Source organism: Caretta caretta, chromosome 1, assembly GCF_965140235.1.
Source record: "Caretta caretta isolate rCarCar2 chromosome 1, rCarCar1.hap1, whole genome shotgun sequence".
Lineage (NCBI taxonomy): Eukaryota > Metazoa > Chordata > Testudines > Cheloniidae > Caretta > Caretta caretta.
Genome location: NC_134206.1, coordinates 3642393 through 3670173, shown reverse-complemented (window position 1 = coordinate 3670173; position 27781 = coordinate 3642393). Strand labels below are relative to the sequence as shown.

At 46.3% G+C, this 27781-nt stretch overlaps 1 protein-coding gene and 1 pseudogene across 1 annotated transcript; both read left to right on the top strand.

The window, feature by feature from the left end:
- The first annotated feature begins 2090 nt into the window (after positions 1 to 2090).
- Positions 2091 to 3023, top strand: LOC125642603 (olfactory receptor 52N4-like; annotated as a pseudogene).
- Positions 3024 to 12934: 9911 nt separating this feature from the next.
- On the top strand, positions 12935 to 13873 carry LOC125642441 (olfactory receptor 52N4-like). Its single transcript, XM_048863867.2, has one exon. It carries the CDS (start codon positions 12935 to 12937, stop codon positions 13871 to 13873), a length of 939 nt encoding a protein of 312 aa, XP_048719824.2.
- Positions 13874 to 27781: the final 13908 nt, after the last annotated feature.

Below are 27781 nucleotides of genomic sequence, written 5' to 3'. Positions count from 1 at the left end.
CCAGATGGCTACAGGACAGTGCTCGAAGGTAGGTATCCTATCCCTAAATTAAGCAGGTCTCTCTTCCCTGAGTAAGATTATGGGGGCTGTTCCAGAACAATCATGAACTTGCTGGAACCAATTAAGGCAGGCAGGCTAATTAGGACACCTGGAGAATTTCAGAAGCTACTAGAATCAATTAAGATGGGGAGGTTAATCAGGGCACCTGGTTTTAAAAGGACCTCACTTCACTTGCTGAGGGGACATGTAAGGAGCTGTGAGTGAGAGGATGTGCTGCTAGAGGACTGACGAGTACAAGTGTTATCAGGGAAGAAAATCCTGCACTGAGGATGTCATAAATATAAAGGGAAAGGTAAACCTCTTTGAAATCCCTCCTGGCCAGGGGAAAGCTCCTCTCACCTGTAAAGGGTTAAGAAGCTAAAGGTAACCTCGCTGGCACCTGACCAAAATGACCAATGAGGAGACAAGATACTTTCAAAAGCTGGGAGGAGGGAGAGAAACAAAGGGTCTGTGTCTGTCTGTATGCTGCTTTTGCCGGGGATAGACCAGGAATGGAGTCTTAGAACACTTAGTAAGTAATCTAGCTAGGTATGTGTTAGATTATGATTTCTTTAAATGGCTGAGAAAAGAATTGTGCTGAATAGAATGACTATTTCTGTCTGCGTGTCTTTTTTGTAACTTAAGGTTTTGCCTAGAGGGATTCTCTATGTTTTTAATCTAATTACCCTGTAAGGTATCTACCATCCTGATTTTACAGGGGGGATTCCTTTATTCCTATTCACTTCTATTTCTATTAAACCCTTTTCTTCTGGGTTTTCTTCTGGGTCAAATCCAGACTCCAGCGAGAAACTGCTGAATTGGAATTCATTTGCAAATTGGATACTATTAATTTAGGCTTAAATAGAGACTGGGAGTGGCTAAGTCATTATGCAAGGTAGCCTGTTTCCTCTTGTTTTTTTCTACCCCCCCCCCCCAGATGTTCTGGTTTAACTTGGATTTAAACTTGGAGAGTGGTCAGTTTAGATGAGCTATTACCAGCAGGAGAGTGAGTTTGTGTGTGTATGGGGGTGGGGGGGATGTGAGAAAACCTGGATCTATGCAGGAAATAGCCCGACTTGATTATGTAAAGAGTTGTCACTTTGGATGGGCTAGCACCAGCAGGAGAGTGAATTTGTGTGGGGGGGTGGAGGGTGAGAAAACCTGGCTTTGTGCTGGAAATGGCCCACCTGTTGATCACTTTAGATAAGCTATTACCAGCAGGACAGTGGGGTGGGAGGAGGTATTGTTTCATATTCTCTGTGTGTATATAAAGTCTGCTGCAGTTTCCACGGTATACATCTGATGAAGTGAGCTGTAGCTCACGAAAGCTCATGCTCAAATAAATTGGTTAGTCTCTAAGGTGCCACAAGTACTCCTTTTCTCTACTAGTCAGTATTTTATATTATAGTATTTCATATCCCCTCTTATTCATCACCTTTCTAAGGTAACAATCACAGTCTTTTAAACCTTTCTCTGTATGAGAGTTAGAATCATAGAATCATAGAAGATTCAGGTTAGAAGAGACCTCAGGAAGTCATCTAGTCCCATCCCTTGTTCTAAACAGGACAAACCCCAACTAAATCATCCCAGCCAGGGCTTTGTCAAGCTGGGCCTTAAAAACCTCTAAGGATGGAGATTCCACCACTTCCCTTAGTTTCTCTCCATGCTTGCACTCTGAGCAGGGTTTCACAGAGCTGTGAACTATGTCCTGTCCTGAGTTAATACTGTTAAATTAGAACCTTTCAATGCATCTGAGCAGTTCAAGCTTTTCCCTCCAATGGCATACATGTTGCAATTTTTGACATTGAAGTTCATCTGCCATTACTCTGCCCATTCACCTGACTTGGTTAGCTCCCTCTGAGGATTCTCTGAACTTGACTATGACCGTAATAATCTGGTGCCATCTATCAATGTTGCCACCTCACTGTTCACCCCCCTTTCTAGTATTTACGTACTAGTTGTTATCAAGTGTGTAACCCCCCTTGCTGTGCTTCCCTCCTCTCACAGGCACCTTGAGCAATTCTGAGCCCGATTGATGCTTCAACTACCTCATGGCAACTTTCAACATCACCCCTACTGACCTATCAACATTCACCCTAATGGGCATCCCTGGCCTGGAACCTGCCCACTTCCTGATTTCCATCCCTTTCTCTATGATCTACATAATCGGCCTGCTGGGAAATTTCACACTTTTGTTTGTTGTATGGAAAGAGCAGACCCTGCACAAGCCGATGTACCTGCTGCTCTGCATGCTGGCACTTACAGACATCAGCATGCCTACCTCCGTCGTGCCGAGGGCACTGTGTATATTTTGGTTCAATTTCAAAGGCATTACTGTGAGTGGCTGCCTCACCCAGATGTTCTTTCTTCATACAGCTTCTGTGATGCACTCAGCCGTCCTCGTCACAATGGCCTTCAATCGCTATGTTGCCATATGTAACCCTCTGAGATATGCCACCATCCTCACCAACGCACGAATAGCTAAGCTAGGGCTAATGGGTTTGGCAAGAGGTGTTCTCTTCATTCTGCCCCTGCCCCTGAGCAGGCAGACATTCTGTGCCAACCGCATTATCCCCCACACGTACTGCGACCACATGGCTGTGGTGAAGATGTCGTGTGGCGACGTTACAGTCAACAGGACGTACGGGTTGGTAATAGCGTTTGTAGTCAATGGATTAGACATGATGCTTATTGCCATGTCCTACAGTCTGATCATCAGGACTGTCCTCAGAATGTCCTCCAAAAAAGCCCACTAGAAAGCCCTCAACACCTGCACAGCCCATATCCATGTGATACTGGTTTCTTATACTCCCTCCCTCTTCTCCTCTCTGACACACTGGTTTGGTCAGGGCATCACTCCGCATGTTCACATCATCTTGGCCAACCTCTATTTCTTCCTTGCCGCCACGCTCAACCCTATCATTTATGGAATCAAAATGAAAGAGCTTTGTGACAAAGTGGGCAAGTACACCTGCAGAATGTGATCACCTGCGGCCATTGACTTTAAACCTGCATGACAAGAGGGGAAAGGCTTTTTCCTCATTAATCAGGGGTGCTCTGTCCCACTTTGGCTTAGCTCAGAATTATGGAAGTTCACATTCTGGGAAGTTCCTCACACCTAATGTCTTAGGAATGGAGAGAGCAGTGTTTGGTCAGGGAGTGATGAGTTCCCTCTCTCTGACCATCACCTGATCTCTTTCAGCCTCATCTGTCAGTCCCCACACCCTGTCACTTGGACTTTCTGTGACTTCCAGACCGCCATAAAATGCTGCAGATTTCTGATACAAGGTGGCTTTCCATTGGACCCTATGTGAACAGGGTTCTTGATCAGTTTGACAAACAGAAACTATGCTTTCAGATAGCCAAAGAGAAATGAAACAACTACAATCCTGAACTTCTTCAGCAGATGTGAAATGATCTGATGAACAAAATTTATCTGATTTGTCTACATACAATCCTTCAGGAGGCCTGGAGGATAAACCAAAGATTTCAGTTGGGAAGTGCAAATACAGGAAAGCTCCTGCAGGATTTGAGGGCATTCTACTCGTGCTTGCTGTTTAGAGTTGTGAAACCATGTGTTTTTGAGAACTGGACTGCTGTGTTAAACTATGACACCATCTTTAAGTCAACTTACTTACTGTTTCGACCTTTCAAAATACACAGCAACCATTCCCATTGTCGAAGATGTTAAAAGTTTGTGTTGAGATTTCAGGTTGGAGTTTGTGAAACAGAGATTGCCACCAAACGTCCAGGTGAGTGAATCGCTTGCAGTACTAAGTCCTTCTACTGCGCTCAGCCCTGCCCGACCTAGATTGGCTGATATCTCATTTTTGCCATTGTTTTCTGGAGACCTTGGACAGCTGGAGCAGCAGTGGGGAGTGTTGCCAGTGGTTCACTGGCCTCATACTGAGGACAACCGATTTGAGCAGGTTTGGGTTGAAGGTCTCAAATACACAAATGCCGCTGGGGACAAAGTCTTTTGTGAACTTGGCCTATTTGCTCTGTTGTTGCTGTCACTATCTTTTAGCAACGCTGCAACTGAAATATTGTTTTCCCAGATAAAAAAAATTGTGCAACAAGATGAAAGAGGGGAATTTAGAAACATGCTTCATGTTCACAGTTGATGCAATGACACAAAACGTTCTGCAAACATTTTGCACCAGAGAAAGTTATGATTGCACTGGTCACTGCTGCTATCTATGGCCGGTATTAGAAGCATTCTAGTTTCAAGAAAGAGCGGGAGGAGGAAATGTTGCCTTTTAGAGACTAACAGTAACAAACTAATTCAACTCAAAGTACAGACATTGACTATGGTCATTGAATGGAATTAGAAATAAATAATATAATAATGTTGCTTTTACACTACATACATTTTGGGCTCCTTTTAGGCTGTTTTTAATGCCATCATTTTCTGTTTTTGTTTGAAATGCCTGCCAACTCTCTCTTGAGAGATAAGTACCAGTACTGGGGGTTTGGTTTTGATTGTCATCTCATAGCTTTGTTGCTAATGTGCACAAACTCCTGCTGGCCCTTGTAGCTTTATTTTTTAATCACATCTGTACTAGGTCTCTAACAAAAGCTTTCATGTGTTACTTCATGTAGACCATTGTGTTAAGAAAAACAATTGTTTTAAAAAAATAGAATGGGCCATTTTTAGGTTAGTTTTTAAGTAATTTTGAGCTATTAATGCAGTAGAAATCTGGGAAACTACCTCAAGCTGAGCTGGAGACAGAGCAGCAGCAGCCAGAAACACAAGGACGGGAGGAGCAGCCCAGAAGACCAAGCGGAGCTGGAGCCAGAGAAGCAGCACTCAGCCAGAAGACCTGCTGAGGCAGAGCTGGGGAGCTGTAGTTGGAGTGCAAAAGCTCTGTGAGCTGCATTATCTCCCTGTTTCCCCTGGCACAGAGGAAGTGTACACTCACAAACAACCTGTGAAAAAAGCAGCCTTCCTTGACTGTTCAGTTGTTACAAGCACACATGGACAACGAGAATATCAGCCAGACAAAAACGAGAGGGCTAAAGGAAAATGGGGCAGACAGCTGTATTCCTGTGTTCGATGCACTGTTAGGTGAATGGAATGGCAGGTTTTCATCCCAGTCAATGGAAATAGTTAAAAGTGGAGATGCAGGGTTCAAATGTGATCCAGGGGGCACTGATGGGCTGCTCAGTAAACATGCAAGTTCCCTTTCAATCAATTCGACACTTGCTCGCACATAGATGGAAAGACTCAGTGGGCGGTGGGGATCACGGGAGAGGGACAATGGAGGGACTCGGGGGTACAGCAGGTGGGGGAGCCATCGGGGAGCTACAGAGGAGGAGGGTGGAGGAGAGGAGGGACTCAGTGTGTGGCAGGGATATGGAGGAAGGGGGATGGAGCAGGGGCTGGGGTCACAGTCTGGGCATCGGGGAGCTTCTGGCTCTCCAGCCAGTCTCCCCATTTGCCGGAATCATACAGCTCCCATGACGTCTTATTATCCCCAGCTGTCAGAGCACTGACAGACCCCTGTGAGCTAGGGGTCAAAGCCCAGTGGAGTGGGAGGGCCCGGGATCCCCTACCAACAACCCCCCTGCACATTACAGGACTAAGTCCTGACCAGTAGGTGGCACTCTTCTGCCAACCAATCCTGAGCAATGAGCGTCACGAGGTGAAAGACTTGCAGGCTCAGAACACTTTTCCAAAGTTAACACATTTTACAGGTGCTTCGATATAATAAATGAACAACTTTCCAATGGCTTTCAAAGCTTGCAGTGAGTGCTGATCAATTCAGCACCATTCAGCCAAACGGGCTTAATTCTGCAAGTGCTGAGAATTAGTATGAACAAGCCGAAAAGCTGGCCAATCATTCCAACAAACATTTCTCGTGCTTTTCTCGGACAGATGCTTTCATTCACATCTCCCTGGACACTCAATAACAAACTTAAAAGTGGCCATTCTTCATCAAAAAAACTTCAAAAACAGACTTCAGTGAGAAACTGAAGAAATAGAATTATTTTGCAAACTTAATACTATAGTAAAGAACAAAGTTGACAGACACGTAGATGAACATAATTTCTCGGGGAAATTAATAGGCAGCAGGTTTAAAACAAAGGAAAGGAAGTATTTCTTCACACAACACACAGACAACTTTTCAAACTCTTTGCCAGAGGATGTTGTGAAGGCCAAGACTAGAACAGGGTTTGAAAAATAACTAGATAAGTTCATGTAGGATTGGTCCATCAGTGGATATTAGCCAGGATGAGCAGGGATTTAAACCATGTTGTGAAGTGTCCCTATCCTCTGTCTGCCAGAAGCTGGGAATGGGTGACAGGGGATGGATCTCTTGATGATTCCCTGTTCTGTTCATTCCCTCTGGGGCACCTGGCATTGGCTACCATCACAGGACAGGATACTGGGCTAGAGGGATCATTTGTCTGACTAAGGATGGCTGTTTTTATGTTCTTATGAAGAACAAAATGTTTAGGGGTTCCTTTGTCTGAGGTTTTCCCTACCGCTCTGGAGTCACACCATGATGGGAAGGTACTTCCCAAGCCTGATCCTGTGGTGAATATTTAGCTAATGCATATAAAAGTATTGTTCCTAGGATATAACACATAAGTGTGTTTCTGCTTGTAATTATATTTTGGATGTAATCAAACCCAGTTTCTCTTTGGACTCATAAAGGAATTCTTGTGTGGAAACTTGGTTGTTCTAAATCTTGATAAATGTGTGAGGGAAATTATTTCCAATATCTGGGCTTTCTGGTCATATTGGGGAGGGACTGGTATAACTTTGATGAAGTCGTGAAGGAATGTGGGGAGTGACCAGCTCGGAAGATGGAGGCTGACACCCCAGGAAGTGTCTGTGTAGAACCGGCAGAGCTGGTAGGAACAGGGGAGGAAAAGCTGATGCTGTGGAGGAAGCTTCCAGCCAGGTCAGTGGCCTGCAATGACCACAGCCCTCGACATCTTCCAGAATGCATTCACCAGGGGAGGTGCGATCCTGGCCTGTAATATATATTTTTTTTCAGGAACTATGGGGAGACCAGATGATCAGTCACGCCTAAGGTTAAGACTTTGTCACAGTTATTTTTAGTACAAGTCACAGACAGGTCGCGGGTAATAAACAAGAATTCACAGGAGTCCGTGACCTGTCTGTGACTTGTCCTAAAAATAATCAGTTGGGGGGCAATGACAGGGGATGGTTACAGACCGATCGGGAGGATGAGAGCCCGAGCCCTGTTTCGGGAGCAGGGAGGGTCCAGCACCTGCTGCCACCATGGCTAACATCTCCATGGCCCCCGCCACAGCCCCAGCATCTCAGTGCTCTGGAGTCCCTGCCACAAGCCAAGCATCACCAAGCTATGGACGCCCTGATGCCTGCAGCAGGTTGGAGGCCTGGGTTCCCACGCCATCCACGGTGGCTGAGAGCTACTGGGTCCTTGGACACCCGTGGCAGCTCAGAGCTCGGGGGTCCCCACTGGCTGAGAGCTCTGTCTCCGCTGCCCCAGGGCCGACGTGGAAAATGTCACGGAGGTCTCTGAAAGTCACGGAATCTGTGACTTCTGTGACATAATCTTGTCCTTAGCCAGGCCGATGAACAACTTGCAGCAGTGAATGGGGAAGTGGTGGAACCCCAGGGACTGAGGCAGTGGCCGCACTTTGGGCAGGAGTCACAACTGTCCCTGACTTGCTCCAGACCGTAGAGTTGTTCACCCCTGGGCTCAGAGTGCCAGCCGGCCTTTGTTAAGTGCTGAAGGCTGGAATATTGTTGCCTTGGTAACACAGTTCAGGCTACTCAGTGCTTCTTGTCCTTGGAGCTCCAGTGTTATCAGTATTCACTGATAAGGCAACCTGCTAATTCAGCAGACCTCGATGTTACTCATAAAGAAAGACCACAGGCACCGTTCAGTGACAAAGACACCCGGCCAGGTTTATTGCCCTCAAGGCATAGTCCTAGCACCCTGGCTATGAGCCAAATGAAGAAATAAGCTTATGAAATTCCTTTCGCAGGAGGTAATATCCCAAGAAATCCATACTGATTAAGGACCTAACTTCACTTAAAAAATAATTAAAGAATTGTGTGATCTACTGAGGGTAAAGGGATTAAGAACGTCGATCTACCATCCACAAACTGATGGGTTGGTAGAACGATTTCACAGAACTTTGCTGGTGATATTAAAGAAATTTGTAGCCTCAGATCTCACACATTGGGACCAACTCTTCCCTTGCCTTCTTTTTGCTATCAGGAATGTGCCTCAAGCCTCCAAGTTTTCTCCCTTTGAACTGCTATATGGGAAACAGCCCCAAGGCATTTCAGACCTCCTTGGAGAAACATGGAAGGGCAGACACCAGGCAATGAACATAGTCCAATACATTCTTCAGTTAAGAAATGACCTCAAGACTTTGCTGGCAGTTGTTAAAAGAATTTTTCTAAATGCACAACAGGTGCAGATTTCAGAGTCGCAGCTGTGCTAGTCTGTATCCTCAAAAAGAACAGGAGCACAGGTACTCCTGTTTTTCTTAACAGGTACAGAGAAGGCTGATAACAAAGGGGTCCAGTGTGAGTGTGCAAACTCAATGATTGAATATTATTGTTACTACCAAGTTTTCTGTTCAACTAACTGGTACAACGGCAGGGACCATTTGAGGTAGTGAGGTTTTTATTATCTGTGCTGCTATGATCAATTGAAAACGGTTTTTGGTCTAGTATCATGTGGCAGCAGTCCCAAACAGTGCAGAGGGCAGTACATTACACACAGAAATGACAGCCTTTGCCAGTTGCTAGGCTGAACAGTCTGCAAGGCTCAGTTTGCCCTGACAATCTGAACGCCTGTTATCAGCGAATCATTTCTTTGCTCTCGGGGGACAGTCTCAGGCTGTATTTCTCCAGGATCTATTTTCTGCTCTTCCAGCTGCTCACAGAGCTGAGGGAATTGTCTTGGAGCCCTGGCCAACCTGAGAGTCTGCAGAGACTATTCAGGGGAATCATAAAGGTCGCTGTCCAGTACGGCGAGTGTCAGACGTCTGAGATTCATACACTGATTCTGAGGGCTCTGCCTTCCTGTCTCCATAAGGAGATTTCCTATCTGCGCTGAGTGGGATTTCAGTGAGTTGCCTGTTTCTACGATAAAGTTCATGCTGAGGGCTCAGGAAGGGTTCCAGGGTTCAAGTCAAGAACTATCTGGGCAGGAATTCTCCCGCACAGTGACTTGAACTGTTTAGTATTGTCAGAAACACCAAGGGATTTACCTGGGTGAAAGTGGAACTACCAATGTATTGGAAACCGTTTAGACAAATATTTGTTTTTCAGATCTGTTCCTTGTCTCTTACTGTGTCCTTCTAGCTGTCTTAGTAGCTTCCTTTTTTGGGGCAGTGTGTTTTTTTCCTCTGGTTAGCTCACGTTTTCCAATTCAGCAACTTCACTGACCTGTTTAGAAGTGCAACCAAAATCTCTGCAGTAGGTAACTCTCTTACCAGAGGGTTCACAACAAGAATGGGTCACACAGAGGCCAGATTCTGCTCTCACATTCTGCCTTCAGTGGGTGACTCCAGATGAAAACTGGCCTCCCTGAGAGCAAAATCACGTCCCCAGTGCTTTGAAATCCCTGTCCTTCATGCCCACTCTCCGGATGACACATAAACTGGGGGTTTCCTTTAGACTCTTTCAGCACCCTAAGAGAATACCGCTCTCTGTAACTGGACGTAAAGCTGTGACTTTTGCAGAGGGAAGTCAAAAGTTAAACACGAAGGGTGAATCTGGTCCCATTGAGTTCAATGGCAAAACTCCCAACAGGGCCAGGAGTTCACCCTAAATCCACAAGCAGGTACTTAAATGAATGGCCTGATTTACACCGGTCATGAGAGTCCAGTGACTTCAACTGGGGTTGTCCTGTGGCCTGTAAGGATGGTGATGTCATTTGGATCAAAGAAGAACTGACAGGACTGTTGCTGAAATCTCAAATTCAAAGGCTTAGAGGTTCAGAACAATTGGCATAACAAGCGTTTTGCAGGGGAGAGGGGGGTCTGCTGTCTCTGAGCCCCTATGGCTCTGCTTCTGGAGAGGATGAGAAGCACCAAAAGGCAGTAAAAATAAAACCATGTTTCTGGCTTAGAGGAAACCAGGCGGTGTTGGAAATCTCAAAGGGAGGTCCAGGAATGCAGTGTCTGTGAGTGTGAGGGGAAGAGGGGACGAGCAGATCACAGTGACACAGAGTCCTGAAACCGAGTGAAATAGGGAATGAACATACGCTTCTTTGGTCTGTGCATTAGGCAGGAATGAGGCCTCCTGGGGCAGAGGGTGTCTCAGAATGTAACGTAACGTGAACCATACTGTAGCAGATGGTCTCTGACACCTTCCCCCATCCGGACCATCTCTCGTCCTATGAGCAACCCCACGACGGCCTTGTGGTAATGTCAGCAATTGCCAACATGGAAGAGCAGCCTCAGGAAGAGGTGTCTCGGTTTCTAGCGGGCTGCAATATGTTAAAGCTTTGTGTCGTTTTGAGGCAGAGTTACTCATGCTGGCTCCTTTTAGTCCCCACGTCCTCTCTCCCTCCTGACGGGTCTGTCCCTCTCTCCTTCCCTGCACAGGCTGAGCACTTCTGGGGTTCCCTTCACCCCGGAGAGGCTGATCTCCCCCTTTTCCCCAGTGCAGGCAGACACTGAATTTAACCTAGTCTGAGGAGATAGTTCTGTGGCTGTCGCTGTGGGGTCTGGCACCTGGTTTAGGTCGTGAATGAGGGGCATAATTGTGTGTCAGGGCTGGAGTTTCTAAGGTTGGGGACATACATGGACAGGCAGGCAGCACTGGTGGTTGTGGGGGCAGGGAGTGGGGTGTAAACGGACAGGCGGACAGAGCTGCTGAAAGTCAAATTTTCTTTGTGATTTTTCCCATTTCGTCAGTGGAAAGAACCATTGATCTTTCCTGCTCAGATGGTTCAATCTTCCATTATACTCTGAGCCCCTGTCAGTTCTCTCCTTCCCCATCCCAGGCTGCCCCCATTCCAACAGCACCCTGATCGCCAGTGTCTTCTCCATGCTCCCCAGTCATCCCTGGCTCCCACCACCTCCGAGCCGCCCTACGCTCCCCAAAATTCTTCCTCTGCAGGAGGTGAGGTGCCTCCCATCACACCTGCTCCCTTGGCTGGGGGAGATCAGTGACGGTGTCTCACCGGTGAAAAATCTCCCACACCAGTGGTAAATGTCAAGACACCTGTGCGGCTGCTCTTTGCGCACCCAGAGACACCCCGTGTAGCTTTGGGAACTGCTAAACAGGAACAACTCGCAAGCTGAGAAGTATGCACATAATGAGAGCGGGCAGCTCTGGGACATGTGAGTGCCGAGAGAAATGCAGCTGCCATGTGCAGGAGCCACTGGTATCTGCCTGAAACAGTGGGCCACTGGGACACAGCTGTTAAACCGTGGATGCTCTGGGACCATTTGTCAGCCAGCTCTGCTAGCCATTCATGGTGAGAGTTGTACAATTTTTTATGGAGTCAAGTCGTTATCATTCTCATCTGAAACGTTCGTCCATGCAGAGCCTCACAGGATCCCTCAGCCTCGTAACATACACACGTCGTGTACCATGTCCAAGGCACGGCAGTCACAGGAGAATTTCTCCCCATAGGGCTAAATTCCCCACAGTCATGAAAGGAAAAAATGCCTCCAGTAGCTTCAGGCAGGAGCTTGCAGGCAAAATGCCTCCAGCTGACTCCTGGGGATGTGTTTGTCGATTCCAAAGCCAGAAGAGAACACTGTGATCATCTGGTCTGTACAACACAGGCCTGAGAATTTCCCCCAAACTATTCCCAGAGCAGATCTTTTAGAGAAACTTACAACCTTGATTTAAAAATTCTCAGTCATGGAGGATCCACCATGACCCTTGGTAAATTGTTCTAATGGTGATTTAATCTCGCCGTTTAACAAATGTACACTTTATTTAACTTCCAGCCATGGCATCATGTTACACCTCTGTATGCTAGTCTGAAAAGCCTATTATTAAACACTGGTTCCCCGTGTAGGTACTTACAGATGGTTATGAACTCACCCCTTAACCATCTTTGTTAAAGAAAATAGATTGAACTCTTTGAGTCTATCAATGTAAGGCAGGTTTTCTAATCTTTTAATTATACTTGTGACTCTTCTCTGAACCCTCTTCAGTGTATCAACATTTTAATCATGGAAACAAGAACTGGACACAGGATTCCAGCAGGAGTCGCACCAATGCCAGTGACAGAGGTAAAATAACTTCTCTAAGTCTCCTTGAGATTCCCCTTGTTATGATCCAAGAATCACATTGTCTCTTTTGGCCACAGGGTCACACTGGAAACTCAGGTTTAGCTAATTATCCCTTCACCCCCCTCAAAAATTGTGTTCACTCATTCCGCTTCCCATGAAAGTCCCCCATGGTGTAACCATCGCCTGCATTCCTTCTTCCTAGATGTAGATCTCTACATAGTGATATTAGAACACATTTTGGTTGCTTCGACCCAGTTTACCAACCAATTCAGACGGCTCTGAATCAGTGAACTGTCATGGTCATTATGAACTATCCCCCAATTTTTGTGTCATCTGCAAACTTCATCAATATTCAGGCATGAGAAGGGATAGCAGCTGAGTTGCTGACACGTCTCTCTCCTTCCACTTCTCAGTTAACACCTGTAACTTACCTCTCAGACGAAGCTTAGCTTGGTTTCCGACCTGTGAGGATTTCTCTGCACTTGGCTCTGACCTTAATAATCTGGTGCCATCTGTAAATTTTGCCACGTCACTGCTCATCCCCTTTTCTAGATTGTTAATAACTATAAAATATTTACCGTACTATTTGTTATAAAGTCTGTAACCCGCCTCACTGTGCTTCTCTCCCTTCTCAGGAACCTTGAGCATTTCTGAGCCTGATCAAAGTATCAACTACCTCATGGCAGCTTTCAACCTCACCCTGTCTGACCCTTCAATATTCAACCTAACAGGAATCCCTGGCTTGGAAGCTACCCACATCTGGATTTCTATCTCTTTCTCTATGTTCTACATTATCAGCCTGTTGGGAAATGTCACAGTTCTATCTGTTGTAGGCAAGGAGCAGAGCCTGCACAAGCCTATTTACCTGCTGCTCTGCATGTTGGCGCTCACAGACATTGGCATCTCTACCTCTGTTATACAGAAGTCACTGTGTATATTTTTGTTCAATTTGAAAGGAATTACTGTGGATGGCTGTCTCACCCAGATGTTCTTCCTTTATGCAGTTTCTGTTATGAAGTCAGCTGTCCTTGTGATAATGGCCTTCGATCGCAACATTGCCATCTGTAACCCTCTGAGATACACCACCATCCTCACCAACACACGAATAGCTAAGCTAGGGCTAGTGGGTTTGATAAGAGCTGTTCTCTTCATTCTGCCCCTGCCCCTGCTTCTGAAGAGGCAGCCTTTCTGCACCAACTGCATTATCCCCCACACATACTGTGACCACATAGCTGTGGCGAAGATATCTTGTGGGGACATCACAGTCAACAGGACGTACGGTTTGGTGATAACATTTGTAGTCATCGGGTTAGACCTGATGCTCATTGCCCTGTCCTGCAGTTTGGTCATCAGGGCTGTTCTCACAATCTCCTCCAAGAAAGCCCATCAGAAAGCTCTCAACACCTGCACAGCCCACATCTGTGTGATACTGACGTCTTATGCTTCCTGCCTCTTCTCTAACCTGACACACCGATTCAGTCAGGGCATCGCTTCCAACGTGCACATCATCTTGGCCAACCTCTATTTCCTCATCCCCCCCATGCTCAACCCTATTATTTGTGGGGTCAAAACAAAAGAGCTTCGTGACAAAAAGGGCAAATACATCTGCAGAGTATGATTTCCTGGGGCCACTGACTTTAAACGTGTGTGACAAAAGGGGGAAAGGATATCTCTACAGTCATCAAGTGTGCTCTGTCTCAGTTTGTCTGAGCTCAGCACTTTTGAAGTTCATAGTCTGAGTACTTCCTCACACCTGATGTCTTACCACTTTCAGACCAAGCACTGCTCTCTCCATTGCTGAGTTCGCTCTCTCTGATCATCCCCTGAACTCTTTGAGCAGCACCTGTCCGCCTCCACCCCCACACACCTTGTCATTTGGCCTTTCCATGACTTCCAGACCACCAGAAGATACTGCAGCTTTCTGACGGAAGGTGGCTTTCCATTAGCCTCTGTGTGAATAGGTTCTGGATCAGTTCGTCTAAATGAAAGCTATGCTTTCTGATCACCAAAGACAAAGAAAGCAGCTACAATGCTGAAATTCTTTAACATATATGCAATCATCCGATGAACAAAATATACCTGATTTTTCTACTTCCAATTCTTCAGGAGGCCTGGAGGATAAACAAAAAGTCTCAATTGATAAGGCTAATAGAGGAAAGCTGCTGCAGGATTGGAGGACTTTCTACTCGAGCTTGTTGGTGAGAGTTATGAAACTTTGTATTTTTGAGAACAGGACTGCTGTGTTTAACTATGACATCATCTTTCAGTCAAATAACGTACCTCTTTGCACACTTCATTTTGGAGTCACTTTTCATCTGGAACTTTCAAAACACACACTAACCGTTCTCATTGTTGAAGATGTCAAAAGGAAGTGTCGAGATTTCATGTTGGACTTATGAAACAGGTGAAATAGAGATTGCAGCCAAATGTCCAGTTGATTGAATCGCTTGCAGTACTACGTCCTTCTACTGCGCTCAGCCCTTCACAGCCTAGGTTGGCTGAGATCTCACTTTTGCCATTGTTTTCTGGAGACCTTGGACAGTTCGATCAGCAGTGGAGAGTTTTGCTACTGGAGATGCACTAGCCGCATACTCAGGTCTGTCAAGTTGAGCAGTTTTGGGTTGAAGTTCTCCAACAGATGGATGCCGCTGAGGACAAAGGCTTTAGTGAACTTGACTCATTTGCATTTCCACTGCTGTGGCTACCTTTTAGTAATGCTGCCGCTGAAAGATTCCTTTTTATCAAGTTCATCTAAGAAAACAAACGGCACAAGACGCAAGAGGAACTTTTAGAAAACGTTCCCCATATGAGGGCTGTCAAGGTTCCTTCCCCACTCTGAACTCTAGGGTACAGATGTGGGGACCTGCATGAAAACCTCCTAAGCTTACTTTTACCAGCTTAGGTTAAAACTTCCGCAAGGTACAAACTATTTTACCCTTTGCCCCTAGACTTCCACTGCCACCACCAAACTTTATCTGGGTTCCTGAAAAAACATAGTTTGGACACGTCTTTCCCCCCAAAATCCTCCCAACCCTTGCACCCCACTTCCTGAGGAAGGTTTGGTAAAAATCCTCACCAATTTGCATAGGTGACCACAGACCCAAACCCTTGGATCTTAGAACAATGAAAAAGCATTCAGTTTTCTTACAAGAAGACTTTTAATAGAAGTAAAAAGAAAGGAATCACCTCTGTAAAATCAGGATGGTAGATACCTTACAGGGTAATTCGATTCAAAACATAGAGAATCCCTCTAGGCAAAACCTTAAGTTACAAAAAAGACACACAGACAGGAATAGTCATTCTATTCAGTACAGCTATTTTCTTAGCCATTTAAAGAAATCATAATCTAACACATACCTAGCTAGATTATTTACTAAGTTCTAAGACTCCATTCCTGTTCTGTCCCCGGCAAATGCATCACACAGACAGACACAGACCCTTTGTTTTTCTCCCTCCTCCCAGCTTTTGAAAGTATCTTGTCTCCTCATTGGTCATTTTGGTCAGGTGCCAGCGAGGTTACCTTTAGCTTCTTAACCCTTTACAGGTGAAAGGATTTTTCCTCTGGCCAGGAGGGATTTTAAAGGGGTTTACCCTTCCCTTTATATTTATGACAAGGGCATATATGCAACAATACAAAATCTCTTGTGAACAGTTTACACCAATGAAAGAAATGATTGCACTGTCATTGCTGATGTATGACAAAGCATTTTACTTCTGACAAAGACTGCAAGGATGAAATGTTGCCTTTTAGAGACTACCAGTAACAAACTAATTCAACTCAAAATATGGACATTGACTACTATGATTGAATGCATTCGAAATAAATGCCATAATATCATTTTTGTTTTTGCACTATATACAGTTTGGGCTACTTTGGGGCTGTTTTTAACCTGTCCCATTTTGTGTTTGAAACATCCGCCAACCCTCAATCGGGATATAAGTACCAGTACTGGGGTTTTGAATGTGAATTTGATTTTCCTCTCGCTTTGGTTTTAATGTGGCTGAACTCCTGCTGGGACTTGTAGCTTTTTTTTTAAAAAAATCACATCCGTATTAGGTATCTATCGAAATCTTTCCTTTGTTACTCGATGTGCTAGTAAAAAAAAAAGTGTTAATAAAAAAACCCTTTGTTTCAATAAATAGATTGGGCTACTTTGGGGTTCGTTTCGAAGTGACTTTGGGCTATTAATGCAGTAGAAATCTGGCAACGGCAGTAACGAGGCAGAGGCGGGCTACAGGCAGAGCTTGCGGGCTGGGCAGACCAGAGCCAAGAGCTGGGGCACTGCAGACCAGCTGCACCTGTGGGGAACAATACTGGTGCCAGGACCACGCCGCGGACAGGCCTGCATTTGTAAGCTGCCCGTAATAACTACTTGGAGGCCCAAGAGCGTCAATCCGGGCCTGGCCGTGACCAAGCAATGCGCTGCAAGGTGGGCCAGGAGTTGTAGTTTGCACACCGCTGCCTTCCACCGGGGCCCTTGGACCTGCGCTGAGGGTGACACCGCTAATCCCAGAACGCCCCGCACCATGCTGTGATCTCCCCAGTTGAAGTGGGTTGAAGGAAGCAGACCAGAAGAAAAGGAAATGGTTTAAGGAGAGGGTTCTCGCTGCTATCCCGCCCTGCGAACCTCACCATGGGGGCAGGGTAGGGTCTCCTGGTTTGGCCTCCCCCGCCCCCGAGTGTCCCCTACTCTCCTGGGGCGGAAGCAGTGCTGTGACTCCCGGCGTGGAGCCCCCAGTGACCCTGATGCCTGGGTGTGGACTCCTGGGCACTGTCTTGGCCCTGCAGCTTCGCTCTGGGTGTGTGCATGTTTGTGTGTCCCCTCGGCCGCCATCTAGGGTGGTGTGGGGGAGGTTGGTTGTCTGTGGCCCACAGGGCCGGGGAGTGGGGCATGGTGACAGTGGGGCTGGCTGCTGCCCCCCGCCAGTGGGAATGCCCAATAATTCCCCCCACCAGCACTCCGGGAGGGGAAGGGATAGAGCACGGTTTGGGGGAAAGGGGCAGTTGTGGGGCAAGTCCAGGTGCAGTGTGGGAGCTAGCAGTGACTCCATGTGTGGGGGTAGGAGAAGTGGGGTGTGAAAGTGGTGGTTGGTTGTGGGGGGCAGAGGGAGGGAGGGGAGAGTCTGGGTTGTAGGTGGGGGTCGGGGGACAGAAGGAAGGAGGGAGGGGAGAGTCTGGGTTCAAGGTGGTGTTCGCTCTGTGTGTGGGGGCAGTAGAAGTGAGGGAGGTGACAGCCCTGGAGTGAAAGTGGGGGCTGGGCAATAGCAGGGTAATTGAGGAGAACCCTTGTGTGAAGGTGGGAGTTGATTGTTGGTGCGGGACAGAAGGAGGGGCAGGGGAGGGGAAGAGCCCAGGGTGAAGTGTGCACGCGCGTGTGTGTCAGTGGCCCTTTCTCCCGACAAAAACCAGGCAGCAGCAAATTTCCTCCTCACACTCCAGCCTGGGAACTTAACTTCAAGTGAGCCAGTAATGAGAGATGGTGAGGAAAGGGAGAAAGAGGCGAAAGAAACTAAATTAAAGAAAAAAGTTTTTTTAAAAACGTTATTGTACCAAAGTAGAAAATCCATCTTTCAAAAAATGTATTTACGGAAGATAACTTCGGGTGGAGGAGGTGGTGGTGGGGACATGCAGGTGAAATTCCACTGACAGCTACATCCGGGCCTAATATGGCCAATAAATGTGCAGTTAAGCACTTGTTTTCAGGGCCCCAAGCAGGTCATGAGTTTTTAAACAAAAAAGAAAAAACTAACGAACAACACCCACCCACACACTAAATTCAAGAGTATTCTGGGTATAATGATGCTAGCCCAGTGTGTTCTCTAGGGGCTGAGTGGAAGTCTCAATCAAGTGTGGCTCCAAATATCTTATTTTGGTTTTGAATTAAGATTTTCATCCCCATCCACCAGTACTGGGTGTAGTATGGCACCAATGTGCAGACGGCACTGGGCCCACACTGGAAGGGGCTCACAGTGACTACATGGGGGCCCACAAATATGTTTGGCAGCAGCCCCACAAAAGGTTAATCCGGCCCTGATGGGGAACCAGGGCTGAGCTACTGTGGGGAGCTGCAGGGGCAGAGCCAAGATAGTGGATGCAGCCGCGCCACAAGTGACACGGCAGCCGAGCACGATGAGCAGCTGGGGAGAGCAAGGTGGGGCCATGCGCAGAGGGCCCAGCACAGGGAGACACCGCGAGACAGGAGGGCTTTGACGCTGGACTCAGAAGGGGAGACGTGAGGGGGGGATACTGGGAGGGATGCTGGGAAGAAGGGTCCTGCCAGCTAGACCCTGAGGGAGTGTGGCCATTGACACAACAGATCCTTGCCAGCAGTATCACCGCAGTACTGCCAGCCCCTGGGAAGGAGGCCTGGGACATGTCCGGAACAGACTGTGAACTTTCCTTACATCCCAGAGACAGCTGGTCGTGGTGTTTTGCGTGCCCATACGGCGGGTTCCTTGTTTCCCTTAATCTTTTACATTTGTTCCTTATTTTTCTTGCAGTTTCTGTTTAATAAATTGTAGGTGGTTTGACTGTAATACAGTGATCAGTGGGTCAGGGAAGCGGCTGGTGCGGAGAGAGTGCCCCAGAGTGTGGACACCCTAGCCCCTGTCCTAAGTGATCACAATGAGACTGGGGGTCAAACCCAGGGCCAGCCTTTGACATGGGCAGCGCGGGCAATGTCCCTGGGTGATTTACTGAAGGGGACACAATTTAATATCTCTCACATGACCTGAACTGCCGATCAAGAGCCAGCTTGCCCCAAGGGCAAGGGCGGCCGTATTGACTCTGACCTCTAGGCCACACCACCCCAAGGGCAAGTATAGCTGTATTGCCCCTGGCCGCTAGAGTACACCACCCAAAAAGCAAGGGCAGCCACATTGACTAGGGCCGCTGTGAGGCGAATGTTAGTCAGGCAGTCTTAACCACAAAGATGGCGTGTATTTGTCCTGTGACAGGGACTACTTTCTGACTCAGAAACTTAAGAAAACAAGTCGGGGGTCATGGATTGTGGATTTGGTTTTAACCAACAGGAATGAATTAGTTGTGAACTGAAGGTGGTCGGGAACTTGGGAGGAAGTGATCATGATCTGATAGAATTCAAGATCCTAAGAAAAGGAGGACATGAGAACAGCAAAACATGGACACTGGACTTTAAAAAGGCAGATTTCAACCAAATCAGCAAAATAGGAGGCAAGGTCCCACAGAAAGACCAATTAGGAAGAAAAGACATTGAAGGGGGCTGGCAGTTCCTAAACGATGTAATTCTAAAGACTCAACATCAAGCTATTCCAATGCAGAGAAAAGATAAGAAGAGCCACCTGACGTGTCCACACAAAGAGCTTTTTAGCTATCTAAAACCCAAAAGGGAATACATACAGGAAATGGAAGGAGGGGCATGTCACAAAGGAAGTATAACGGGAATAGCACAAGCATGTAGGTAGAAAATCAGGAAAGCCAAGGCAAAGAATGAGTTATAGCTGGCAAGAAATGTTAGAGATAACAAGAAGGGGTTCTACAAATGTCAGACAAAAAAGAAAGATCAGGGAGGGTGAGGGTCTGCTACTCAGTGGAGAAGGCGAGCTGGTAACAGAAGAAAATAGGAAGACAGAGCTGCTTGATGCCTACTTTGCTTCAGAGGCCACACAAAAAATAACATGTGATCGGACAGCAAGTGAAGTTGCCATCGACAATAAAGGGGAAGGGATGCAGATGAGGATAAGAGAAGAACAAATCAAAGATCTTCTAATTTTAATTAATCCAAGTCAGCAGGGTCTGATGCTATTCACCCCTAGGTGCTGAAGCAATTAGCAGAAGAAATCTCAGAGCCACTGGCAATAATCTTTGCAATCTCATAGATGACAGAAGAGGTCCCGGAAGACTGGAGAAGGGGTACTGTAGCGCTCATCTTTAAAAGGGGGGGAAGGGAAGAGCCAGGGAACTATAGACCAGTCAGCCTGACCTCGATACCTGGGAAGCTGCTAGGGTAATGTAGAAAACATTCAATTTGCAAACACCTGGAGGAAGAAGGGGTGATCACCAGCAGCCAGCATGGATTTACTAAGAACAAATCATGCCAAACCAGCTTGATTTCCTTCTTTGAAAAGGTAACATTATCAGTGGATGGGGGCAATACGGTGGATGTAAAAGCCATGCTAAAATCTAGATATATTGAGACAGTCCCACATAACATTGCAATAAATAAGCTGGAGAAATGCAGGTTCAATGGAACTACTGTTAAGAAGATACATGATTGATTAAACAACCTTAAACAATGAGTAACTAACTATTAGTGGAATGATGTCAGATTGGAAGGAGGTCTCAAGTTGGGTTCCATAGGGATCTGTTCTGGTTCCAGTGTTATTTAACATCTTTATTAATGGTCTGGATGTAGGAATAGATAGCATATTGATAAAATTTGCAGATGACCTCTTGAGGTCCCTTCCAGTCATACACTTCTATCGTCCTATGATACGAAGCTGAGGAGAGGGGTTGCAAACAGTTTGGAAGATAGAATTAAAATTCAAAGGGATCTTGATAAATTAGAGAACTGGGCTAAAATGGACATTTGGAAGTTTTTTGTGAAAGTGGGTGTTGAACTGTCGGCAGCTGATTCACTGCAGGATTTTAAAGCACCTCCAAACCAGGCCCTGCCGCTGCCTGCCTTGGATCTGCACACCTTATCATCGAAAGTACATCAAGAGGATCTTGAATCTTTGGAAGCAGTGAGCATGGGTTCTCTTAGCACAGATACGACTGAAGATGACATGAGAAGCGTAACTATTCCTCCAGACCTTGGGGAAAAAAGCAGTGGGTCTAACCAACCACATCTGTCTGGTTTTCCAAGGAGAATATTTGGGAAACAGCCGTTTTTTCTTAGTTTTCATTCCAACAAATTTCCTTGGGTCGAACATTCTGTTCAACCAAATGGGCTGTTCTGCTTTCCCCGCAGTTACTTCTGTTCTGAAGCAGCTCATGTGGACAATTCATTTACCAAAAAAGTAAGCAGAATTGGAAGAAAATCTCTGAAATAAATTGCCTAAAGATGCCATTTCCCAGGTTCATGTGAAAAGTATGGAAAAGGGGCAATGCTTCGAACACAGTGAAGGAACTGTATTAGTAGCAGTGACGCTTTTTGCAAGTCATAAAAGTACCCTGGACAGAAACCAGGATTACGTTCCTAAGATTTGTGATATTCTCAAGTTACTTTCTAAACTTACCGTTTCCAGAGCACAACAAAGGAAAGGAATCTAAATTGAAAGGGAATTTCCATGAATTTTGTGATTTCGTTTCAAAGTATGACAAAACTTTCAAGAAAATGTAGGCTAGCTATTTTAATTTCACAAGCCCTGAATTTCAAAACAAAGTGCTGCAGATTTGGTCTGCAAAGAAATCGTAAGCAGAAACCCTAGAGACTAAAGACAGATTCCTGTGCTGTGTGAGTCGAAAGAATAGTAAATATGGCAGGCGACCAGCTTGGCTTAATAGTGAAATCCTAGCGGATCTTAAACATAAAAAAGAAGCTTACAAGAAGTGTAAGGTTGGACATATGACCAGAGAAGAGTATAAAAATATTGCTCGGGCATGTAGGAATGAAATCAGGAGGGCCAAATCTCACCTGGAGCTGCAGCTAGCGAGAGATGTCAAGAGTAACAAGAAGAGTTTCTTCAGGTATGTTGGCAACAAGAAGAAAGCCAAGGAAGTGTGGGCCCCTTACTGAATGAGGGAGGCAACCTAGTGACAGAGGATGTGGAAAAAGCTAATGTACTCAATGCTTTTTTTGCCTCTGTCTTCACTAACAAGGTCAGCTCCCAGACTGCTGCGCTGGGCATCACAAAATGGGGAAGAGATGGCCAGCCCTCTGTGGAGATAGAGGTGGTTAGGGACTATTTAGAAAAGCTGGATGTGCACAAGTCCATGGGGCCGGACGAGTTGCATCCGAGAGTGCTGAAGGAATTGGCGGCTGTGATTGCAGAGCCATTGGCCATTATCTTTGAAAACTCGTGGCGAACCGGGGAAGTCCCGGATGACTGGAAAAAGGCTAATGTAGTGCCAATCTTTAAAAAAGGGAAGAAGGAGGATCCTGGGAACTACAGGCCAGTCAGCCTCACCTCAGTCCCTGGAAAAATCATGGAGCAGGTCCTCAAAGAATCAATCCTGAAGCACTTGCATGAGAGGAAGGTGATCAGGAACAGCCAGCATGGATTCACCAAGGGAAGGTCATGCCTGACTAATCTAATCGCCTTCTATGATGAGATTACTGGTTCTGTGGATGAAGGGAAAGCAGTGGATGTGTTGTTTCTTGACTTTAGCAAAGCTTTTGACACGGTCTCCCACAGTATTCTTGTCAGCAAGTTAAGGAAGTATGGGCTGGAAGAATGCACTATAAGGTGGGTAGAAAGCTGGCTAGATTGTCGGGCTCAACGGGTAGTGATCAATGGCTCCATGTCTAGTTGGCAGCCGGTATCAAGTGGAGTGCCCCAAGGGTCGGTCCTGGGGCCGGTTTTGTTCAATATCTTCATAAACGATCTGGAGGATGGTGTGGATTGCACTCTCAACAAATTTGCGGATGATACTAAACTGGGAGGAGTGGTAGATACGCTGGAGGGGAGGGATAGGATACAGAAGGACCTAGACAAATTGGAGGATTGGGCCAAAAGAAATCTGATGAGGTTCAACAGGGACAAATGCAGAGTCCTGCACTTAGGACGGAAGAACCCAATGCACCGCTATAGACTAGGGACTGAATGGCTAGGCAGCAGTTCTGCGGAAAAGGACCTAGGGGTGACAGTGGACGAGAAGCTGGATATGAGTCAGCAGTGTGCCCTTGTTGCCAAGAAGGCCAATGGCATTTTGGGATGTATAAGTAGGGGCATAGCGAGCAGATCGAGGGACGTGATCGTTCCCCTCTATTCGACATTGGTGAGGCCTCATCTGGAGTACTGTGTCCAGTTTTGGGCCCCACACTACAAGAAGGATGTGGATAAATTGGAGAGAGTCCAGCGAAGGGCAACAAAAAATGATTAGGGGTCTAGAACACATGACTTATGAGGAGAGGCTGAGGGAGCTGGGATTGTTTAGTCTGCAGAAGAGAAGAATGAGGGGGGATTTGATAGCTGCTTTCAACTACCTGAAAGGGGGTTCCAAAGAGGATGGCTCTAGACTGTTCCCAATGGTAGCAGATGACAGAACGAGGAGTAATGGTCTCAAGCTGCAGTGGGGGAGGTTTGGATTGGATATTAGGAAAAACTTTTTCACTAAGAGGGTGGTGAAACACTGGAATGCGTTACCTAGGGAGGTGGTAGAATCTCCTTCCTTAGAGGTTTTTAAGGTCAGGCTTGACAAAGCCCTGGCTGGGATGATTTAACTGGGAATTGGTCCTGCTTCGAGCAGGGGGTTGGACTAGATGACCTTCAGGGGTCCCTTCCAACCCTGATATTCTATGATTCTATGCTTCATCAATTGCTCATCTTCCTGAAATGCACGTGGCATTTATACTGCCAGAAAGACAGCTTTGGAGACGAGAGGATTGCAGAATGTGCCGATAGTTGCTCAATCTTATGATGGCGCTTCTGTGATGTCAGGACACGTAGCTGGACTTCAGCAGCCAATGAAAGAAGACCATCCATTTGCAACGTACGTACATTGCATGTCACACAAACTCAACCTCGTCCTCATGGAGTGCTGTAAAAAATATCATAGTGCTGTGGGCTTTCTAACTGTACTTGAGAAATTGTATTCAGCCTTTGTGGAGCCAACCAATCAGATGTTTCTTGACATGTAGATAGCTTTGGGTCTTAAGTATAATGAGATCATGTGTCTGTTGACCAAGGCTCTGAGTGTTCCCAAGTTGTTGTTTTTTAAAAGTTGCTTTAATTTTTCAAGAGTTGCACATTGCACGGCTTGGGGCTTGTTTTATTTGGAGGTCACTTATTTGGGTTTTTTTTGTATAGGTGACTTCAACACAAAATTGTATCGTTTAAAAATGATTGTAGGAGTGGTTTTGATGACTGACTGGGGTCAATGTAGATGCGCAACAGAATTTTAGGATCCTCCTATCCCCTCTTCCATTCAATTAAGAAAACACACCCAAATTAATGAACTTTCTTGCCCACCCACTTTGCACATCGTATCATCTTCCAATGAAGACATGCTAAGATGCCATTTTGACGTTAAGCCAATGAAAGAGCAGTAGGCCACCAAGAAAATGGGAAAAATATGGACAAAAATACAAAAAGTAGTGGGAAAAAGAGTTGAAAGATTGGGTAAAGCCTGTGGTTGGTGACGACGCTAAAGCTGCATGCAAATTTTGTAAAACCCAGATTTGTGCACATCATGCAGACCTTGCACAACACACATGGAATGAAACATAAAACAAATGCAACGCCATATTCTCCTGGGCAGCTGACAGATGTTGGATTTACAGTATCAAAACCTTCAACCACGATTCCGAAGTGGAGCTAAAACTTGCCTCCTACACTGTCTGCTACTCAGCAGGTAGTTTAGTCAATTACCTCAGGGAACTTGTCAGATCAGCTTTCAAGAAAGATGTAGGTCTGCATCACTCTAAATGCATGGCATTAATAAACAATTGTATAGCTCCTTGCATGGTCTCTGACCTCATCAAAGACACTGGTGAGTCTCAGGTTTCAGAATGGTAGCTGTGTTAGTCTGTATCAGCCAAAACAATGAGGAGTCCTTGTGGCACCTTAGAGACTAACACATTTATTTGGGCATAAGCTTTCGTGGGCTAAAACCCATCTCATCATATGCATGAAGTGGGAAATACAGTAGGCAGGTATAAATACATAGCACATGAAAAGATGGGAGTTGCCTTACAAGTCGGGGGTCAGTGCTAATGAACCAATGCAACTAAGGTGGAAGTGGCCTATTATCAACAGTTAGCAAGAAGGGGTGAATACCAAGGGAGGGAAAAATCACTTTTGTAGTGCTAATAAGGCCAATGCAATCAAGGTGGCCAATGTCAAGCAGTTGACAAGAAGGTGTGAGTATCAGCAGAGGGAAAGTACTTTTTGGAGTGACCCATCCACTCCCAGTCTTTATTCAGGCCTAATCTGATGGTGTCCAGTTTGCAAATTAAGTCCAGTTCTGCAGTTTCTCGTTGGAGTCTGTTTTTGAATTTTTTTTTTGTTGAAAAATTGTCACTTTGAAGTCTGTTATTGAGTGTCCAGGGAGATTGACGTGCTCTCCTATTGGTATTTGAATGTTATAATTCATGATGTCTGATTTGTGTCCATTTATTCTTTTGCATAGAGATTGTCCGGTTTGGCCAAAGCACGTGGCAGAGGGACATTGCTGGCACATGATGGCATATATCACATTGGTAGATGTGCAGGTGAACGAGCCCCTGATGGTGTGGCTGATGTGATTAGGTCCTATGATGGTCTCACTTGAATAAATATATGGACAGAGTTGGAAACAGGGTTTGTTGCAGAGATTGATTCCTGGGTCAGTGTTTTCGATGGGTGGTGTGTGGTTGCTGGTGACTGTTTGCTTCAGGTTGGGGGGCTGTCTGTAAGCAAGGACTTGCCTGTCTCCCAAGGTCTGTGAGAGTGAGGGATCGTCCTTCAGGATAGGTTGTAGATCCTTGATGATGCATTGGAGAGGTTTTAGTTGGGGGCTGTAAGTGACGGCCAATGGTGTTCTGTTATTTTCTTTGTTGGGCCTGTCCTGTAGTAGGTAACTTCTGGGTACCCTTCTGGCTCTGTCAGTCTGTTTCTTCCCTTCATCAGGTGGGTATCGTCATTTTAAGAACGCTTGATAGCGATCCTGTAGATGTTTGTCTCTGTCTGAGTGATTGGAGCAGATGCGGTTATATCTTAGAGCTTGGTTCTAGACAATGGATCGTGTGATGTGGTCTGGGTGAAAGCTGGAGGCATGTAGGTAAGTATAGTGGTCAGTAGGTTTCTGGTAGAATCATAGAATATAAGGGTTGGAAGGGACCCCAGAAGGTCATCTAGTCCAACCCCCTGCTCGAAGCAGGACCAACTCCCAGTTAAATCATCCCAGCCAGGGCTTTGTCAAGCCTGACCTTAAAAACCTCTAAGGAAGGAGATTCTACCACCTCCCTAGGTAACGCATTCCAGTGTTTCACCACCCTCTTAGTGAAAAAGTTTTTCCTAATATCCAATCTAAACCTCCCCCACTGCAGCTTGAGACCATTACTCCTCGTTCTGTCATCTGCTACCATTGAGAACAGTCTAGAGCCATCCTCTTTGGAACCCCCTTTCAGGTAGTTGAAAGCAGCTATCAAATCCCCCCTCATTCTTCTCTTCTGCAGGCTAAACAATCCCAGCTCCCTCAGCCTCTCCTCATAACTCATGTGTTCCAGACCCCTAATCATTTTTGTTGCCCTTCGCTGGACTCTCTCCAATTTATCCACATCCTTCTTGAAGTGTGGGGCCCAAAACTGGACACAGTACTCCAGATGAGGCCTCACCAATGTCGAATAGAGGGGAACGATCACGTCCCTCGATCTGCTCGCTATGCCCCTACTTATACATCCCAAAATGCCATTGGCCTTCTTGGCAACAGGGGCACACTGCTGACTCATATCCAGCTTCTCGTCCACTGTCACCCCTAGGTCCTTTTCCGCAGAACTGCTGCCTAGCCATTCGGTCCCTAGTCTGTAGCTGTGCATTGGGTTCTTCCATCCTAAGTGCAGGACCCTGCACTTATCCTTATTGAACCTCATCAGATTTCTTTTGGCCCAATCCTCCAATTTGTCTAGGTCCTTCTGAATCCTATCCCTCCCCTCCAGCGTATCTACCACTCCTCCCAGTTTAGTATCATCCGCAAATTTGCTGAGAGTGCAATCCACACCATCCTCCAGATCATTTATGAAGATATTGAACAAAACCGGCCCCAGAACTGACCCTTGGGGCACTCCACTTGATACCGGCTGCCAACTAGACATGGAGCCATTGATCACTACCCGTTGAGCCCGACAATCTAGCCAGCTTTCTACCCACCTTGTAGTGCATTCATCCAGCCCATACTTCCTTAACTTGCTGACAAGAATACTGTGGGAGACCGTGTCAAAAGCTTTGCTAAAATCAAGAAACAATACATCCACTGCTTTCCCTTCATCCACAGAACCAGTAATCTCATCATAGAAGGCGATTAGATTAGTCAGGCATGACCTTCCCTTGGTGAATCCATGCTGGCTGTTCCTGATCACTTTCCTCTTATGCAAGTGCTTCAGGATTGATTCTTTGAGGACCTGCTCCATGATTTTTCCAGGGACTGAGGTGAGGCTGACTGGCCTGTAGTTCCCAGGATCCTCCTTCTTCCCTTTTTTAAAGATTGGCACTACATTAGCCTTTTTCCAGTCATCCGGGACTTCCCCGGTTCACCACGAGTTTTCAAAGATAATGGCCAATGGCTCTGCAATCACAGCCGCCAGTTCCTTCAACACTCTCGGATGCAACTCGTCCGGCCCCATGGACTTGTGCACGTCCAGCTTTTCTAAATAGTCCCTAACCACCTCTATCTCCACAGAGGGCT